Consider the following 20,072-nt stretch of genomic DNA (forward strand, 5'->3'; position numbering starts at 1 on the left):
CCTTGGTGGCGGCAGCAGCAGCCTTAACGTCTCCCGCCCGCCTCTGGGGTCCCCGCTTTCAGCCGCGGCTCGCGCCCGTCTCTGGATTCCGTGCTTTCAGCCGCGGCTCGCGCCCGTCTCTGGGGTCCGCGCTTTTAGCCGCGGCTCGCGCCCGTCTCTGGAGTTCCTTTAAGCAGCGTTCTTAAACCCCTCTCCTCACGCCCCAGGAAACAAAGAGGGAAGGAAAGTCTCCTGCCTCTTCGGCAGGTGCAAACTTTTCCCCGGACTCCCTCCCGGCTAGCTGTGGTGCACTAACTCCTTCAGGCTATGTTCAAGCCGCCAACCCCAGTCCTCTCCCTGCGCTCCGTCCAAAATGGAAACCCGAGCCTCAGAGCCTCAGCTCGCAGCCCCGCCCGCCCCGTCGAGTGAGCAGACAAGCCTCTCGGGACGGTGAGTGCCGGTCAGCACAGATCCTCTGTGCGGGAATCTCCCCGCTTTGCCCTCCGCACCCGTTGCTGTGCACTCCTCCGCGGCTTCGAAGCTCCCCCCTCCGCCTCCCGCAGTCTCCGCCCGCGAAGGGGCTTCCTAGTGTGTGGAAACTTTTCCTCCTTCACAGCTCCCTCCCACTGGTGCAGGTGCCGTCCCTATTCTTTTGTCTCTGTTTTTTCTTTTTTTCTTTTGCCCTACCCAGGTACTTGGGGAGTTTCTTGCCTTTTGGGAGGTCTGAGGTCTTCTGCTAGCGTTCAGTAGGTGTTCTGTAGGAGTTGTTCCACGTGTAGATGTATTTCTGGTGTATCTGTGGGGAGGAAGGTGATCTCCGCGTCTTACTCTTCCGTCATCTTCCGCCTTTCCCAGGCCATTAAGTCTTAAGCCAAGTTTGAGTCCTGCAAACTGAGCAATATGTGCAAAACATCCAAGGAGTTCAAAAGATGGCAGCATTTTATTGTTGTAGATGGTTATTTGTTGTTTAAAAAAGTAAATAATTAACACCCTTTCTGGCCCAACTATTAGAAATAGGGTATCTGTTAGGCTATTTATTTTAGGCTCTTCATGTTTGAGGGGAATGACTTGACTCTAATATTATCAGTGCTACAGAAGTCATGTTATATCAGTATTCTCTGGTATTTTACTTAGTTCAAGAGAACATTATAGTAAAGAATTAAAAATATTTTTTCAAAGATAAAGATTAAAACTGGGTGATACTAAAGTTTTATGCTTTATCTTCAAAGGTAGAGTAATAGGTTGAAATAAGGTTCTTAAAGACACCTGGAAAATAGAGTTGATTAATATTATTCTAGTGTTGAAACTAATGCTTAATTAGAAAGAACTTAATTAGTTACCAGCTCTTTAGTTCACTGTTGTATCTTTCATTAGTGGGTTAAAACCTAGGTTAATAAATCAGGTTTGCAATATTTGAGAACAGGGCCAGAGGGTAGGTGGTACACTATTTTGCTTTGTTAGTATCTAATATAGCCCATATCCAACAAGGAGTTAGTAAGAAGGATGATTTTTAAGTATTGCAGGAGAGACTAAGGCATGTGTAAAAAGACTCCATTTTATTAATATGAGGCTAAAAACTTGTTTCTCTTTGTACCAAAGACGAAATAAGAAGTTTGGGCTTGAAAATAGAGCAAGGGAGGTCTTTCAAAATGAATATTGCCGTATCACAGCCTTACTGACTCTCAGTGGAAATCAAGTTCAGTAGACAACTTTTTTATAAGATTTAGAATAGGATTTCTCAAATTTGACACTGTTGACATTTTGGGCTAATAATCCTAGGGGTTGTCCTATGTATGTAGGATGTTTAGTAGTGTCCCTGGCATCTACCCACAAGTAATATCACCCCTCCCCCCAGGTGTGACAGCCAAAAATGCCTCCATACAATGACAAATGTTCCTTGAGTGTAGGGAGCCAAAATCGAGTCATTACTTCTGTCAATAATGGGTGGTGACTGGAGCAGTAGAAATAGGTAGAACCATTGATGTCGAAATACCCATCCTTATAGATATTTAAGTATAGCAAAATTTTAGTATACTATATCTTTACCTTTTAAATAACAATCTGTCTCTAGAATCTCCTAATGATGAAGTTACTGTATTCACTGTAGTGTTTTCAAACTGGAGTTGGCATACACTCGTCTAGAGACAGGCAGAAAGAGTAGTTTGTATCCTCAGGAGTATTTATAATGGAGATTAAAATCGTGGCCTTGGAAGGAGACAAACCTGGATTTGAATCCTATCTGTCACTAGAGTGATCTTGGGCAAGTGTACTTAACTTTTCTAAACTTCAGTTATATGGGTAGATGCAAGTAATGATTTCTAGCAAGGGTAGCTCAGGATCTAAACACTGAACTTGAAGTTAGCTCAAATGTTAGATATGGATATTGATCCTGAGGCTACATATGTCTAACCTGTTTTATCTTTTTTTGGCACATTAATTTTCTTTACAGTAGAAGACATATAGTAATCTCCAGTAAATTCAGTACATTGGATAACCATTGTTTTGGTCTTTCTTTTTGTTCAGATGACCAGATCATTATCCTATATTTTATTCACTTTTCTATCATAAGATTATCATCCACATGGGTTGCCACTAGGACTCAACAAAAACTCTTTAAAATTCCTAAGGTGGACATTCAGAATATGTATTATTATTATTATTTTTTTTTGCTGTACGCGGGCCTCTCACTGTTGTGGCCTCTCCCGTTGCGGAGCACAGGCTCCGGACACACAGGCTCAGCGGCCATGGCTCATGGGCCCGCTCTGTGGCATGTGGGATCTTCCCAGACCGGGGCACGAACCCGTGTCCCCTGCATCAGCAGGTGGACTCTCAACCACTGCACCACCAGGGAAGCCCAGAATTTGTATTTTTGAATTAATTAATTTATTTATTTTTGGCTGCATTGGGTCTTTGTGCTGTGCACGGGCTTTCTCTAGTTGCGGCGTTGGGGGGGCTACTCTTCGTTGTGATGCGAGGGCTTCTCATTGCGGTGGCTTCTCTTGTTGCAGAGCACCGGCTCTGGGTGCGTGGGCTCTAGAGCGCAGGCTCAGTAGTTGTGGCACAGGGGCTTAGTTGCTCCACTGCATGTGGGATATTCCAGGACCAGGGATCGAACCCATGTCCCCTGTACTGGCAGGCGGATTCTTAACCACTGCACCACCAGGAAAGTCCCAGAATATTTTTAAGTTCTATTTGCATCTATAAAATTGAACCAGTATTATGTTTATTTAAGTTAAGGTAAAATGCTAGGTAGAATATTCAGATTTGCAATAAGCATGTTTTTGTAATTTATAATAACAATTATAAGCTTGTTATAATTAGATAAGGAGAAAAATGCTTATATTAACATTCATTTATGTTAATTATTTTAAAATTGTAGCCTTGATCTCAGTATGGAACTACCACAAGGTCAAACAGGTTGTTTTGGCACAGGTGTTACTTCCATGGAACAGGTAGAAGTTGGATTTTATCTTGATTTGTATGAACTTGATGAATGAATTAAATATATGGGTATTTATATGTATATATAAGCAAATATATTCTCCTTTTATCTATTATAAAGAGTATTTTTCTACTATAATATGACATCATCGTAAATAAGCAAGATGTAATTAGCCTTTAACTCCTTAATGATGGACATTGCATGCATATTTCATTTAACAATTGAATTTGTTCCCCTTCATAGCCTTCTGCTCTATTAAGTTCTCCATTTATTTTGAAATGTTTAAAAAAAGTAAATTCTTAATATTTTTGTGTGAATTTTTGAGACAAGATTTTAAATCTTATTTGAATATGAGCTATTTAAAATATTAGTGATTTATATTTGTCACAGCCCTGTGACTTTTAATTTTTGCTTTCTCCAGGATGAACTATCACAGAGACTTGCTCGTCTATGTGATCAAGTGTAATTTAAAGAACTGGCGCTTTTGTTTACTTCACTGGCTTCTGAAATATTTTCTGTGTATGTATAGATAAGTTTCACTCCAATTACAATAAGAATGCCATACATTACAGAATGCTTAACACTATTTGTATATAATGCTTTCTTTTACCTTACTGTACTTTCCAGTACTTTAATTCCAGAGAGTTTCCACCTTGACAGATTTTACAGTTTTGTATATTATGTTGAAAAGTGCAAGAGACGGGTTTTTGTAGGTGTCTTAGACTGAGCTAGCATTAACTTGTTGTATATGAAATATCTTCCTCAAAAATTACATTAAAAAATCTAGGACCAAAGTACTACAGAATAAAGTACTTTATACAGAATAAAGTATAGAATAAAAGTTTTGGTTTCTTTTTAACTCAAGGTAGTTTTAAATCTCTGTCTACATTCACATGTGATGCATAAAAATAAAAACAGTGAAAATATGTTTACTTAATATGTTTACATAACCAAAAACACCTCATTTAGCGTCATACAATGGACAGTGCTACTTTTTGTGTTTTATGTTTGTTTTTGCTATTCAAGCAGAAATTCAGTTGACTTTTAATATGTATTCATCAACTTTTAAATTTAGATTACTATGAGAATCTTTACCTAGTAATTTAATGACTATTAATTGAATTCCTTAAATAAAAAATTTTTTCATTGATAAAAAATCTGCAAAATTAAATCAAAGAAATTAAGGTTTGCTCATTAAATATTTTTCTCTTTGGTAAATATCACTGTTAAGACTCACCAAGAAATTCAACATTTCATACTTTTAAATGAAAGTGAAACACATTTTTAATGATTACCCAATTTGCACTCAACCCTTGTTAGGTTGTATTTTAAAAGGAGATTAATTTGCATGGCCTTAACATCATTTACATTTCTCACAGAATTGTTGATTGGTTTTCAAAAATCTTGGCCTGTGTTTTTAAACCAACCAACAAAAAATAACAAAACAAAATTGAACCAACTCAAGTTACAATTATTGTTGATCCTTGAACAACGTAGAGGTTATGGGTTTCAAGCCCCCTTTGCAGTTGAAAATCTGCGTATAACTTTATAGCTGGCCCTCTGTATCTGTGGTTCCACATTCGCAGATTCAACAAAACACAGGTTGTGTAGTACTGTAGTGTTTATTGGAAAAAATCTGTGTATAAGTGGACCCACACAATTCAAACCTGTGTTGTTCAGGGGTCAACTGTACTATAAGTCCTGGTTAAATGTGTTCATTCTTTTATCTTAAACAACTCTCATAACTGGAAGAAATAAAGTGGAAAATAAATAAATTGGAATAAAATGTTTTGCCCAGCTATGCAAATAACTTCCAGCCTAATGGAGGTCAGGAGCATAACATACAGGGTGGGCAGAAAACTCATAAGATTGTAAAGAAGACTAGACTCTTGAAGGCCAGGATTCTTGGGGGAAAGTATTTAATGACCAGCTGTACTACTTGCCATCTCCCCAGGAATATCTATATTTTACCCAACTAAGATGAACAAATTAACATGTGCCTGCACTTTTCTGATGTAGCAGTCTCAAATGTGGAGAAGTGACCAAGTTAGATTTTAGAAAGTGTACTACTAATCTAGGTTAAGTAGGTAAAGTGTTTTTCCTTACTTAATGTATGATTGATCCATGAAAGAATGCCAATATTTCATGAAATTCTATTAAGAGCACCTCTGTTTAGGCATTCTTCGTTCAAAGTGCAATTATTGGAGGCTCTTTTTCTTTTAATTTTTAAATTTAATTTAATTTATTTTTTTATACAGCAGGTTCTTACTAGTTATCCATTTTATACATATTAGTGTATATATGTCAATACCAATCTCCCAATTCATCACACTGCCACCCCCACCCCCCCCCCCGCCGCTTTCCCCCCTTGGTGTCCATACATTTGTTCTCTACATCTGTGTCTCTATTTCTACCCTGCAAACTGGTTCATCTGTACCATTTTTCTAGGTTCCACATATATGCATTAATATATGATATTTGTTTTTCTCTTTCTGACTTACTTCACTCTGTATGACAGTCTCTAGATCCATCCATGTCTCTACAAATGACCCAATTTTGTTCCTTTTTATGGCTAATATTCCATTGTATATATGTACCACATCTTCTTTATCCATTCGTCTGTTGATGGGCATTTAGGTTGCTTCCATGACCTGGCTATTGTAAATAGTGCTTCAATGAACATTGGGGTGCATGTGTCTTTTTGAATTATGGTTTCCTCTGGGTATATGCCCAGTAGTGGGATTGCTGGGTCATATGGTAATTATATTTTTAATTTTTTAAGGAACCTCCATACTGTTCTCCATAGTGGCTGTATCAATTTACATTCCCACCAACAGTGGAAGAGGGTTCCCTTTTCTCCACACCCTCTCCAGCATTTGTTGTTTGTAGATTTTCTGAAGATGCGCATTCTAACTGGTGTGAAGTGATACCTCACTGTAGTTTTGATTTGCATTTCTCTAATAATTAGTGATGTTGAGCAGCTTTTCATGTGCTTCTTGGCCATCTGTATGTCTTCTTTGGAGAAATGTCTATTTAGGTCTTCTGCCCAGTTTTGGATTGGGTTGTTTGTTTTTTTAATATTGAGCTGGATGAGCTGTTTATATATTTTGGAGATTAATCCTTTTTCCATCAATTCGTTTTTTTGCTAAGTACTCACTATTCATATGTAATGTTTCCTATTGTAAAAGAGAGCATGTATAAATGAAGATTATTTTCACTGGTTAATGAAATGAGAAATTACTTTTTTGCTATGTTTGGGTTAAACCTATTTAACTTTCTTGGTAATTCATAATTTGACTATATGATGTGACTTCAATGTGGTAATATTCCATTTTGTTTATCATTGATGCTTTGTCTTTTCTACTTAAAGGGTAAGTTTATTACATTTGGAACATCCCAGAGAAGCATAGAAGAGATTATTACAGACTAAAATATCTGTGAAATAGAGTTTTCTTATTTTCCATTGGTGGGAAGTAAATAACTGTTAGTAAATAACTGTTCCAAGAGAGTCTTAAATTGGCTCTAGTGTAGACTGTAGAGGAAAAAGCCCCAGATCTGATCTACAGTGATTGATTTTTTTTTCTTTTTTGACTTTAATGCAAATTGTTAAATTGCAAATATGGCTTACTTACATCTAGAAATATAAATGACTCTGATCTAAAGATAACTGCTCATAGTTTTATTTAACAACCAAATCAGATTTGTCTTTTAAAACTATTGTTCTCTGATAGACACAAAGTTTTGCTTTTGGATTCATTTATTATCTTATAATAAATTTTTCTTTCTTACAATTTGTTCTTAGACCAACAGCCCCACAAACTGTGAACTCTTTCTTACCTTGTTAGTACAAGTTATATTTCTACTTTGATAAGTGATTCAATCATTGAAAAGTAACACATCAAACTATACTATCATGAAAAGTAGACATCACAGCACCTTTCATTTACCTTCAGTTTTAGTTCCCTATCAATCTACTTTTCTCCAGATTTTTTTCTCCAGATTTTTTTCTAAGTATTTGATTATATCATTTGGTAAAATGTATAAGGTTAAAAGCTCAGAAACATTTTGCTGCACCTTCACCCTTTAGACGATGTGGCTATTATTTAAAGCAATCTTAAAAAGGACCCCTGACAAAAATTATATCCCTGCTCCTATATGCCTCAATGCCAAAACTTTTCCACTTTCTTATGTAAGCATTGTGGGCTGGATTATTTTAACTGCTAATTTATTACCAGTCATTGCTACAAAGAAACAAATAGGAGATAGAACAGGTAAATTATGATGAGAGATGAGTTTGCTTTACAATTTAGAAAGTTATGGGAAAGGACATCTGGATGGACTATCTGAAGAGAGTCTTAAGGGTACTAGTTATCTATAAAGAAAATAAGAAAATGATTGATAGGTTGCCAAAGACAAACCTAGCCTAGTTTTCGGTGGATTTGCTCAAGTTAGTAAATAACTGTTAGTAAATAACTGTTCCAAGAGAGTCTTAAATTGGCTCTAGTGTAGACTGTAGAGGAAAAAACCCCAGATCTGATCTACAGTGATTGATTTGGATTTCTAGCTCTAGCTCTGATACTGACTTCTAACTTAGATAATTCTCTTACCCCCATCTGGGCCTTATATTCCCTTTCTACAAATCTTTTTAGAGTACACTGGTTGCATAAACTGAAGTGAGTTGCTGTAGTACAGTACATTACCTCCATTCTTTTCTGTTTTCTACTATTCACCCAAAAGATTGCTAAATGCAGTATTAAGATGTTATGAGTCTTAGAGTCTTTTGTCTCAGGAGAGCTAGAGAACATCTATTCCACCCCGTAACTCATTTTACAGAAGAGGAGACCAGAGAGGTTCAGATCTACCACATTTGTTGGGCATCTACTATGTGTTAGGAATGGTTCTGGGTACTTTGATATATTGTGGTTTATTTAATCCTCAAAATCCTGTGAGCAGTTGGATGATTGTTATCCCAATTTTTAGAGAACAGGAAAATAGGCTGATAGTTGAAGTAGATGGTGAAGAGTTATACAGCAACTGAGAAACAGAGCTTGGATTTTATTACTGATATGTCTGACTTCAAATTCAGTGCTCATGGCACTGTACTATACTGGATTCTAACTGGAATTACAAGAGAAGTCTTGTTATACCTCATCCACATTCTATTCCCAATATATAATTTTCTGATTTTATTGCTGAGACAGTGAAAGCAACTAATCAAATTCTTGACTAGAGGGTAGTTCATCCTGAGACAAATAGGTGTTCTAGGTGAAGATTGGTTCTTTCTTCTCCTATTTCTTTCTTCTCCAGTTTGAGCTATCAGAAAAATATGATTTTATATTTCAGTTTGGAAATCATAGCCGTTTTTCCATAAGTTAACAAATGGAATCAATTTGTTGCAAAGTTAACTAAGTTGTATTCATAATCAAGCTTTTCATCTTCCACACTGGGAAATGCTCCCAAGCAAAAATATATATTGGTCAAAGTCATTTGACTAAAATTACAAGAATAAAATCTATCCAGCCTACTACCTACTGATGATACTGTCTATATTCTTGTCAGTATACTACTTCTCTACTGTACTAGCAGGTACAAAGTTCTTGAAAGTGCCTCACTACAAATAAATGACTGTTGTGCCTGTGGTGCTTAATAATTTATATATTAACCACTAACTCATGAGTTATTTCATCTGCCAGACAGGTAAAAGCCTTCCAGCCTTCAGTTAGAAAAGTCCAAATAGAATGTTAAAGGAAAATTTATGCCTAGTAAAATAACTTATTCTGTTTAATGTTTGTTCTCTAACCTAGGGAAGGAAAAAATGTCTTCATTCAATGTCTTGCTTGGTCATTAAAATAAAATTGGGTCCCATGTTCCAAGTGAAGGTTCATAAAATGATGCTGTGTCCATTTCTTAGAAATCTTACTCAAACTTGATCATGCCAGAGCTTGATATGTTTAGCTTTTGCTTTATCAAAATGACATGAAATCATTGGCAGGAAAAAGATTAAAACTTTTGGAAAACATCGCACAGTGATTTTATGTTACTTCTATAAAGGGATTTGGGTTTGAAGTAACAATTATATGGAATCTTGATAATTTCTTATTTAGATTCAATCAAACAAAGTCTAAGAGCCATTCTGGGGTTAAATGAAAGATGATGGAAGATACTTTTCCAGGTAATGAGAAGAAAAGAAAGATTTCCAATTACCAAAATCTATAGAGATTTCCCAGCTCATTATGCATTTTTGAGGCCCTCCAGGTGGAATTGCCTATTTACAGAAGAAAGAAAATCGAAAGCTAAATTCATTATTCCCATTCATGTTACACCCATTGTAAGCTTCATAAAGAAGAGGCATTACTTAGCTCGGGTGAATATAGCAACACCATTCCACTTGTAAAGGACTTGAAATTGTCTTGCTTTTTTTAAATATTTTTATTGGAGTATAATTGCTTTACAATTGTGTGTTAGTTTCTGCTTTATAACAAAGTGAATCAGCTATACATATACATATATCCCCATATCTACTCCCTCTTGCTTCCTTTTTTATTTTTTTATTTTTTTTTTGCGGTACGCGGGCCTCTCATTGTTGTGACCTCTCCCATTGCGGAGCACAGGCTCCGGACGCGCAGGCTCAGTGGCCATGGCTCACGGGCCCAGCCGCTCCGCAGCATGTGGGATCTTCCCGGACCGGGGCACGAACCCTTGTCCCCTGCATCGGCAGGTGGACTCTCAACCACTGCGCCACCAGGGAAGCCCAACCTCCTGCTTCCTTTTAACTGACCAAGAAGACCTGGACCCTATGGAAAAACGTTCCTGTTGCTATAAATCTCCAAGTAGAACTATATCTGAGACACCCCAATTCTTCTGACGTGTGTGAGATTAGAGAGTGAGAAAGAGGTTCAAAATGGCAACACTCATTGAAGTAGGAAATTTTCACATTAAATAACTATTTTTTCAGCACTTACTATGCACAAGGCCCAAACTTGTCTTTACTTATACTGCCCAGATGGATGCTCGATGATTCAAAACATTTAGAGGTTTTTTTTTTTTGAGGGGAGGGAAATGATAACCAACATATATTAAGTACCGGGTATATAACTATTACTGTTTTACCTGTTACTTCATTTAATCCCCTCAACAACCTCATGAAGTGAATATAATCCCATTTTACAAATAACAAAAATTCAGGTCTTGTCCAAAGTAATGATGTTAGTAATTTAACACTTTTTGAATATCTGCTGTATGCCAAGCACTATTCTAAATGCTCCTAACTCTTTTAATTGTCACTTCCATTTTACAGGTGAATAAATTAGTAAGTGGGAGGGCTGAAATTCACACCAAAATATTTAAGTTCTTTCAGTTTGCAAGGAACGTAGATAAGCTTAGATCATGTCTGCTAAAGAGGATTTATTATAAAAATATGTAGAGAAATACAGAGGTCAGTACACCATTTTGATAACCATACAACCAGGCCTCACAGGTAACTAGAACCTTTACATATTTAAGATACAACAGTAGCTCTAGCAGTCTAATAAGAGAGATGGATTATCAATACCTCTACTAAAAGTTCCCCTCAGAAACTATTATGTTTCTCCTGCCCCTAACGTTACAGCATTTGGTGATCACCATTATCAGCTTACTCTGCCTGTTTCTATGGCTTCAATCAGCACCCATAATTGCCATAACCAATCTTTTCCTGTTTTCCATGTCCCTAATCCTCCTTTCTCACTACCAAATTCAAGAGAGGATCTGATGGACTCAGCCAGTTACCATCTCTCTAGGCCCCCTACTGGGCAAAGTTTTCATGCCATTTGACAAGCCCTTTATATGCTGCTAAATGGGATGGTCACCAAAGGATAAGGAAACCCTCAGAAGGATACAGTGAGAATGGGAAACACCTTAAATGCCCTGTCCTGTACATTGACCCTTAAGCCCATATATGCTTATACCATGTCACTTATTTTTTATTATGGTGTACTAACATTTTTATGTCACTAGGTCCTTACACCTTTTCCATTATCTTGATAGTGGAGTACTCAAATCTCAGGTCAAGCCCAGAAGGCATAAATTTGTCTCGTTTCCTCGCTTTCCTTTTAACACCCATCACCCTACTTTCAGCACCCTCCCTCTCATCATGTGTCAGAGACCATTGCTTTCCTAAGAAGGAATTAACATGTTGAGCACTTACTATGTACCAGGCATGTCACAAATATCTCATAATTCTCACAACAGTCCCATAAAGTGAGATGTTAATCCCCATTTTACAACAGACTGGGCCTGAAGCTCAGACAGGTAAAGTAACTTAGTCGGAGTCTCAGAGCTAGGGTGAGAGAGCCCAGATTTAATCCCACATCTGAATCCAAAGCCCATTGTGTTTACACTCTACCAAACTGTCTCTGAAAAGGAGGAATCAGCCAAACTCACTCATGGAGACTTTGGGAACTCTCCTGCAAGAGAATTTGGATTTTAGGTAATAATAACATCTACCATTTTAAAAAATATTTTCCATGTGCCAAGCACTTAATAATATTATCTCTATAATCATCACAACAACCCTTAGAGGAAGATACCATTCTTTACCCGTTTTTAAGATGAGGAAACTGAACTTTAGAGAAATTAAGCAACTTACCTAGGATGAAGAGTTAGTAAATAGCTGAGTCCCAATTGGAAACTTGGCTCTTAATCACTGCTTTCCATTTTAAGGCCTTAGGAAGAGGGCAATGCTTAACACAAGCACTGCTTAACACAAGCGCTGCCAGTAGAATCTGGGGCATGATTGCAAGGCTTACAAGAAGATATTTTTCAGTGGGAGGTTATAATGCATCTATTTATAAGGCTATCCCTGTCTGAAGCATCCCTATTCTTGCTTATGTGGAGATAAAAATTTTAGAAACAGGTCCTCTGTTACCCACTTGACCAACCTCATTCCCTAAATTAAGCCCCAGTGCAACAATGGAACTACTCTTGATGCCCACCTTATGCAGAGATGATCGTCTCTTCTTTGCAGCCCTTTGCTTTTTCACCTGGAACAAGTTGTGCTGGATAATCATGGAAGCTGAGTCTGACCAGCTAGGAGTCACTACTTTTCTGAGGATGTCAGGCTTTAGGGCCTTTGAGGTTGAACACACAGTTTCATTGTGTTAAGCCTCTGCATGAACAGTCTCTACTCATTTAATTCAGTACTGGGACATGGTGGCCGAGGGCTGGGACGCTCTCCTGTAAATTAGCTTCTTCTTTTACCCAGTGGATGATTCAAAGAGAAGTGATCCTGGATTATTTCAAGACCTTGGAATATTTGCTATTGATTGAGCAATCATTTCATACTTACTGCCTGGAGCTTTGAGCCAGTGTGGACCACTGTTTCACTGTCCTGGAGTGTCTTTAGAACTTGTGAATCTTCCACTGAAAGCAGCTCACTGGGAGGGGGCAGTAGTGAGCTGCTCAGGGTTCTCCATGTAGATTCCTTCCAGAGTACAGACCTCTACAAAGGGTCACTGTTTCTTCTCTGGCCCTCGGGCTACCCCTGCTGGACAGGAGAGGAGGCTACGGTGGCAGCCTTCTTCATCTTGGGCTTCTTTCCTCCCTATGAATACCCAGAAAACCATGCTATCTATGAATGTCTGGGCCTCCTCCTCATGGAACAGATGGGGACATTGAGACCTAGAGAAGGACATGCCTGGAAAATATGCTATATCCACATCAAATCAGTGGGCTTTCTTGGCTCTAGGATATGAGGAATGATAATTTTTTAAAATTAATTTGCATCAATAAAAGCACTTTTAAATTAATTCAGTATAACTTTTCTAGAGTGAAAAATTTACTAACATTCAACCTATTGTTTTCTGGCCCCTCCAAATTAGTTGATATCTTATTTGTTAAAACTCATATGGCAAGGATTTATTATTATTTTTTTCAGCATCATAATCATTATTCAAAAACTTTAATTTCTCTAACACCTACTAATTTACAGGATGCTTTCACATGTGCCATGAAAGATTCGTTTTCACAACCCTAAAAGAAGAAAGCAGGGCAGGATATTATTAACTTTGTTTCATAGAAGAGTATCTGGAAGCAAAGATATTGAGTGATCTCTCCATGTCAAACCCACCAACCTGTGGTCCTAAGCTTCTAGGATTCTCCCCCACTTTCTTTTCTCTTTAGAGAATATTGGCCCCTATTGCCCAAATACCATCTAGCAAGCAAATTATCTTACCTGTTCCCAAGGATGGAGAGAATATGTGAGAAAAGTTTCAAAGTCCCCCACCCCCACCATGTCACACACATATTGAAAACAAAACAGGGACGTCCCTGGCAGTCCAGTGGTTAAGATGTCACCTTCCAATGCAGGGGATGTGAGTTCGATCCCTGGTTGGGGAGCTAAAATCCCACATACCTTGCAGCCAAAAAACCAAAATATAAAACAGAAGCAATATTGTAACAAATTCAATGAAGACTTTAAAAATGGTCCACATCAAAAAAAAAACTTTAAGAAAAACAAATCAAACAAACAAAACTCTGCCATCAGTCACAATGCCTCGCTTTCCACTATTTGATGCATTCCTTTGAGCTGCTTCTTTTCATACAAATTCCTTGAAATAAATATCCCATTAAGCAGTATCAGCCATTCACATACTCATATTGAATATCTGTATCTAAATTCAGCATAGCCAGATATTAGAGAAATAGAAATTAAGTCAAAAATAGACATTGACTTGGGTGAGGTTTAACATGGATAATGCCCACTGCTCAGAAATAGAGTGTTGGAGAATTAGGAAGCCAGGACTGGTTAGTCACTAGAAGGAGAGGTGGGAAGAGTATGCTGAAGATATGCTTTGCCAAATTCCCCATTGATCTCAGAGTGTGTCATCTCTCACAGAAATGAGGACTTCAGTAGCCGTCAAGACTGGGGCACAAATTTGCCATCTTTGGTCTATTTGTCATAATCTCCCCAGTCATACTGGAAAACATAATTTCTCTGACACTTTTCCGTGGGAAATAGTCATATCCCAACCATCTTGATGTGTTTTACAAGCCTTAACATACTTTCAGACATGAATTTAATCCTTCTATAAATGTGTGCCATTTTAACAGCACGGTTTCCAAATTAAAGGGGAATGTGAAGGGATGGAAAGGGCAGCTCTCATTAAATAGTGCTAGAAAGAAAAAAACAATTTCCAAAGCTTCCTCTACTCTGTTACAAAAATCCCATTGAGAGCAGCCTCTGATCTGTCCATTGCTTTGGGAAACAGCAGAGAAGCTGACAAGGACTCACCTTAAAATTATGGAATCTAGAAAAATGGTACAGATGAACCTGTTTGCAAGGCAGAAATAGACACAGACGTAGAGAACAAACATATGGACACCAAGGGGGGAAAGGGGGCGTGGGATGAATTGGGAGATTGGGATTGACATACATACACTAATATGTATAAAATATATAACTAATGATAATGTGCTGTATAGCACAGGGAACTCTACTCAATGCTCTGTGGTGACCTAAATGGGAAGGAAATCCAAAAAAGAGGGGATATATGTATATATATAGCTGATTCACTTCACTGTACAGCAGAAAGTAACACAACACTGTAAAACTATACCCCAAAGTAAAAAAAAAAAAATGTTAAAATTTTAAAAATGAAATGGAATAGTCAGCTTCCTACAAGGATGTCTCCTGCCCCAGAATATGTCCCTACTGTCAACTGAAGTATCTTAAGTTCCACCATAATAATATCCTTGGGGTGTATTAAAGCATCAATACTCTTTTGAAGGGGAAACTTAAACTGTTAAAGCTCAAACAGTGGTTCTAAAAGTGCAATACTCAAACCAGCAGCAGCAGCATCTCCTGGGAATTTGTTACAAAAACAAATTATTGGTCCCACCCTAGACCTAAAGAATGGGTGGGGAGAGGCAATCTGTGTTTTAACAAGCCTACAGGTGATTCTGATGCATGCTACAGTTTGAGGACCATTTCCTTAGTAGGATTTAGCTTATCAGATAGTTTTTATCCTGCATAATAGCTTATTATTATAGCTGTTTTTCTTTTTATAGTCGTAAACGTGCCAGATAGTGACCCATTACAAGGCATATCTCATTTAATTCTCAGAATAAACCCAGAAAGTATTATTTTTTCCTCTATTTTTAAGATGAAGAAACTATGTCAGTGAGATTAAGTTATTAGCCCAAGCTACTAAATGATGGAGTCTGTAGTATATCTCAGGTCTTCTAACTCTAGATCTGTGATTTTCAATCATGGATCTACATTAGTATCATTTGGGAGCTTATAGAAATCCCAGAGTCAAAGTCAAACTCCAGACCAGTTACTTCAGAATTCCTGGAAGTTGGACACTTGGGTAATTTTTAAAAGCTTTCGATGATTTCAATGTGCAGCCAAGACTCAACATTTGTTCTGAACACTGACTACACATTAGAATCACCTGGAAAGCTTAAAAATTGAAACTAAATTTCACCAATTTAATGTAATGTTTAAAGAGTCCCACCTAGGAGTTCCCTGGTGGGACAGTTGTTAAGAATCCGCCAGCCAATGCAGGCGACACGGGTTCGAGCCCTGGTCTGGGAAGATCCCACATGCTGCAGAGCAACTAAGCCCGTGTGCTACAACTACTGAAGCCCGCGTGCCTAGAGCCCATGCTCCGCAACAAGAGAAGCCACCACAATGAGAAGCCTATGCACTGCAACGAAAAGTAGCCCCCTCTCTCCTCAACTAGAGAAAGCCCACATGTAGCAACAAAGACCCAATGCAGCCAATAAATAAATAAATAATAAATGAATTTAAAAATAAATAAGGAGTCCCACCTAGCCAATGAGGATTGAGACCCCATGTTGTAGAAACTGTTTTACCACCTCCTTGAGCTTTAGAGAGTAGGGCCTATGAAAATGAGTCTTGATTGGTGCTGGGGGCCTATTGTGGAGGGAGATGTCAGGAAGCAACAAAGAAAAACTGTATTCACAATTTTACCAAGAGTTGGCTTGCCCAAAGTAGGTTTATAACCCACCCACCCCTTCCCTAATACTGGGTGTTTCTTCTTCAATCCTTATCTCCTATTCCCAAAGGGAAGACTCCATTTGTGCTCTTATGAGAGAGACAATCAATATATGACATAATTTTTAAGCACAAGGCTCTGAAACCAGACTGACACTTGCTACAAGGTGACCATGGGCAAATCACTGAAGCTCTTTGTGCCTCAATGTCTTTATCTGTACTGTAAAATGTGAATAATTGTATTACCTACCATAAAGGTCTACAAAGGGTCATTGAGACGACTAAGGGAGGTGATCCATGTAACATGCTTAACACATTGACAAAGTGTTATCTAACCTCTGTGCCTCAGTTTCTTCATGTGTCAACTGAAGGTGAACATACCCATAAAAACAAAAATAAACAAATGGGACTTAATTAAACTTAAAAGATTTTGCACAGCAAAGGAAACCATAAACAAGACAAAAATACAACCCTCAGAATGGGAGAAAATATTTACAAAGGAAACAGAAGACAAAGGATTAATCTCCAAAATATACAAACAGCTCATGGAGCTCAATGTCAAAAAATCAATCCAATTGAAACACAGGCAGAAGACCTAAATAGACATTTCACCAAGGAAGACATACAGATGGCCAAGAGGCACATGAAAATATGCTCAACATCACTAATTATTAGAGAAATGCATATCAAAACTACAATGAGGTATCACCTCACACCAGTCAGAATGGCCATCATCAAAAAAAATCTAGAAACAATAAATGCTGGAAAGGGTGTGGTGAAAAGGGAACCCTCCTCTGCTGTTGGTGGGAATGTAAATGGATACAACCACCATGGAAAACACTATGGAGGTTCCTTACAAAACTAAAAATAGAACTACCATATGACCCAGCAATCCTACTACTAGGAATATACCCTGAGAAAACCATAATTCAAAAAGAGATATGTACCAAAATGTTCATTGCAGCACTATTTACAACAGCCAGGACATGGAAGCAACCTAAGTGTCCATCAACAGATGAATGGATAAAGAAGATGTGGCACATATATACAATGGAATATTACTCAGCCATAGAAAGAAACGAAATTGAGTTATTTGTAGTGAGGTGGATGGACAAAGAGTCTGTCATACAAAGTGAAGTAAGTCAGAAAGAGAAAAACAAATACTGTATTCTAATGCATATACATGGAATCTAAACAAAACAAAACAAAACATGGTACGGATGAACCAAGTTGCAAGGCAGGAATAAAGTTGTAGACATAGAGAATGGACTTGTGGACACAGGGAGGGGAAGGGTAAGCTGGGACGAAGTGAGAGACTGGCATTGACATATATACACTACTAAATGTAAAATAGATAGCTAGTGGGAAGCATCTGCATAGCACAGGGAGATCAGCTTGGTGCTTTGTGACCATCTAGAGGGGTGGGATAGGGATGGTGGGAGGGAGGCTCAAGAGGGAGGGGATATGGGGACATATGTATGCATATAGCTGATTCACTTTGGTGTACAACAGAAACTAACACAGTATTGTGAAGCAATTATACTCCAATAAAGATCTATTAAAAATATGTATGGCATGATATGGTCTCAACTCCCTAACACACTAAATAGAAAACTTGCATACTCAGATCAGGACTTATCTCCCTTCTCTTACCTAGCTTACAGATGAGACATGATCGTTTTTGTTTCTTGTCAGGTTAGACTATAGTTTAAAAATTTCACTGTTTGGAGGTTACAGGTGGTTTGAAGGGAGGGTGGTGTGTCAAGTCCTAAGGTTAAGGCTGGTCTTATGCCAGATAGGCCAGAGGAATTGGCTGAAAATGCAGGATTATGTGTGGTCACTTAAAGGTAACAGTTGATGCAAGGATCAAATGCGCCCTTGTACCTGGCCATCCTTCAGAGAGTACAGGCTGTGTTTTTAAATATAATTCTGTGAAATGTGACATTCTTATGAGGGAGAACTCCAGATCTGAAGGACACGGAAGGGTTTATAAGTTCTTTAAAGTGTTATATGTGTATGTTTTGAATGTAATCATTTGTTCTGAAGAAATAAAAGTGTGTCCCCCCCTAAAAAAAATAGTAACAGTTATGAGAATTTATCTCCCTGAATTTTAAGGTATGGTGCCTGAAATCCCACAATTTTCTTTTTATTATCACTATCCCATTTCATACATGAGATTGCATGTGTGAAAGCACCTAGTACCTATCCAACAATAATTTGAAAATAGCAAAACATCTAATCCAGCAGCATCTCCACTCTCCTTCCCTGCCACACACACTAAAAGATATAAGTAAACAATTAATTAATTAAGAAGTCAGTCTATATAAATATTTCCTTTAAAAATCATCATGAGAAACCTTAATTTGCCCTCCAACAGTGTTACACATTAGTTCCAGTCTGTTAGAAAGGGCTGAGACGAATTGCTATGACCTGGAAGTTGATAAAATCTATGAGAGTTACACTAACTTTCTTTCAAGAATTTAACAAATAGAGTCACTCTGGACATCCCAAAAGGTCTGGCCTCTCATCTTCTGCAGGCATACTCAATATCCATGGTGAAATTTTAATGTCCTATCAGATTTCTATTGATTCAGGCAGCAGGTGCTTAGTTTATTAAGGCCCAAAGAAAGGCTAAATTATTCAATAAGGAAGAAGGGGGTGTGGAGTGCCACTAGAAATCCCATTTCAAAGTTACAGCAATTTCATTTATAGCCCTTAGATCATATGTGTGCCCTATAATTTTTCAGAGTTTAAATTCCAAACAACAGTTCTAAATGTTTTTTGCAAAAGAAAACCACTTGGTAGGAATAAGATAACTATATACCCGCATTTTGATAGCACAGAATCAGTGGTATGCTGAAGCTGGCTGGGACAGGCTCATGAGAGCTTATTGTTACATTTTTAGAAAATTTGTGAGCAAGTAGCTTGAAATTGGCCATGATGGGAAACATACACCAAGACAAATCAGGACTTTTTCATTTTATTTGTCTTCAGAGAGTCGGTTGTTAAAATTGATTTGCTTCTACTACTGCATGGGATCAAAATGGCCACTTTTCTTACTGACACGTACAAGCAAACATTGTGAAAACAGCAATTTTTCTGTTTTCCCTCACAGCAAAGCTTGTATGATATTAACAACAGTTAGAAACTTTTCAGCCATTACTTCTTCAAATATTTTTCTGCCTCCACTCTTTTGGGTACTTCAAATACACATATATTGGGACTCTCTTGAAGTTGTTCCAGAGCTTACTGATGTTCTTTTCACATTTTCAAATTCTAATTTCTGTTTGTTTCATTTTGAAGAGTTTGTATTGCATTGTCTTCAAGTCCACTAACTTTTTCTTCTGAGATGTGAAATTTTGCAATTTGCTGCTAATCACAGCCAGTGAATTTTAAATCTCAAGCATTGTAGTTTTCTTCTTTAGAAGTTTAACTTGGATCTTTTTTTATATCATTCATGTCTCTACTCAGCTTTTTAAACATATGAAATATAGTTACAATAACTATTTTAACATCCTTTTCTGCTAATTCTAACATGTACGTCAGTTCTGAATCACTTTTGTTTGATTAATGTTTCTCATTTATGGCACGCATTTTCTTGCTTCTTCTCATGCCTGGTTGTTTTTGATTGGATATCAAATGTGAATATTACCT

At 37.7% G+C, this 20,072-nt stretch overlaps 1 protein-coding gene across 9 annotated transcripts in view; it reads left to right on the plus strand.

The window, feature by feature from the left end:
• The window catches only part of LOC132417879 (charged multivesicular body protein 1B2-like), a 69,479-nt gene that overhangs the window by 33,906 nt on the left and 15,501 nt on the right, over nt 1–20,072 (plus strand). The window contains exons 8-9 of one of the 9 annotated variants that reach the window (XR_009517946.1): nt 3,359–3,431; nt 3,843–3,940. The exons of 6 other annotated variants lie outside the window; for them this stretch is intronic. Coding sequence is in view for 2 of the 3 variants with exons in the window: in XM_060001732.1 (XP_059857715.1) it covers nt 3,359–3,431; nt 3,843–3,887 (118 nt within the window). In the remaining variant the exon portion in view is untranslated. Of the gene's footprint in view, nt 1–3,358; nt 3,432–3,842; nt 4,467–20,072 lie in introns of those variants that run through there. 2 more of the 9 variants (XM_060001732.1, XM_060001733.1) reach the window with 2 other exon arrangements.

This window comes from Delphinus delphis, chromosome X, assembly GCF_949987515.2.
Source record: "Delphinus delphis chromosome X, mDelDel1.2, whole genome shotgun sequence".
In the NCBI taxonomy this organism is placed as follows: Eukaryota; Metazoa; Chordata; class Mammalia; order Artiodactyla; family Delphinidae; genus Delphinus; species Delphinus delphis.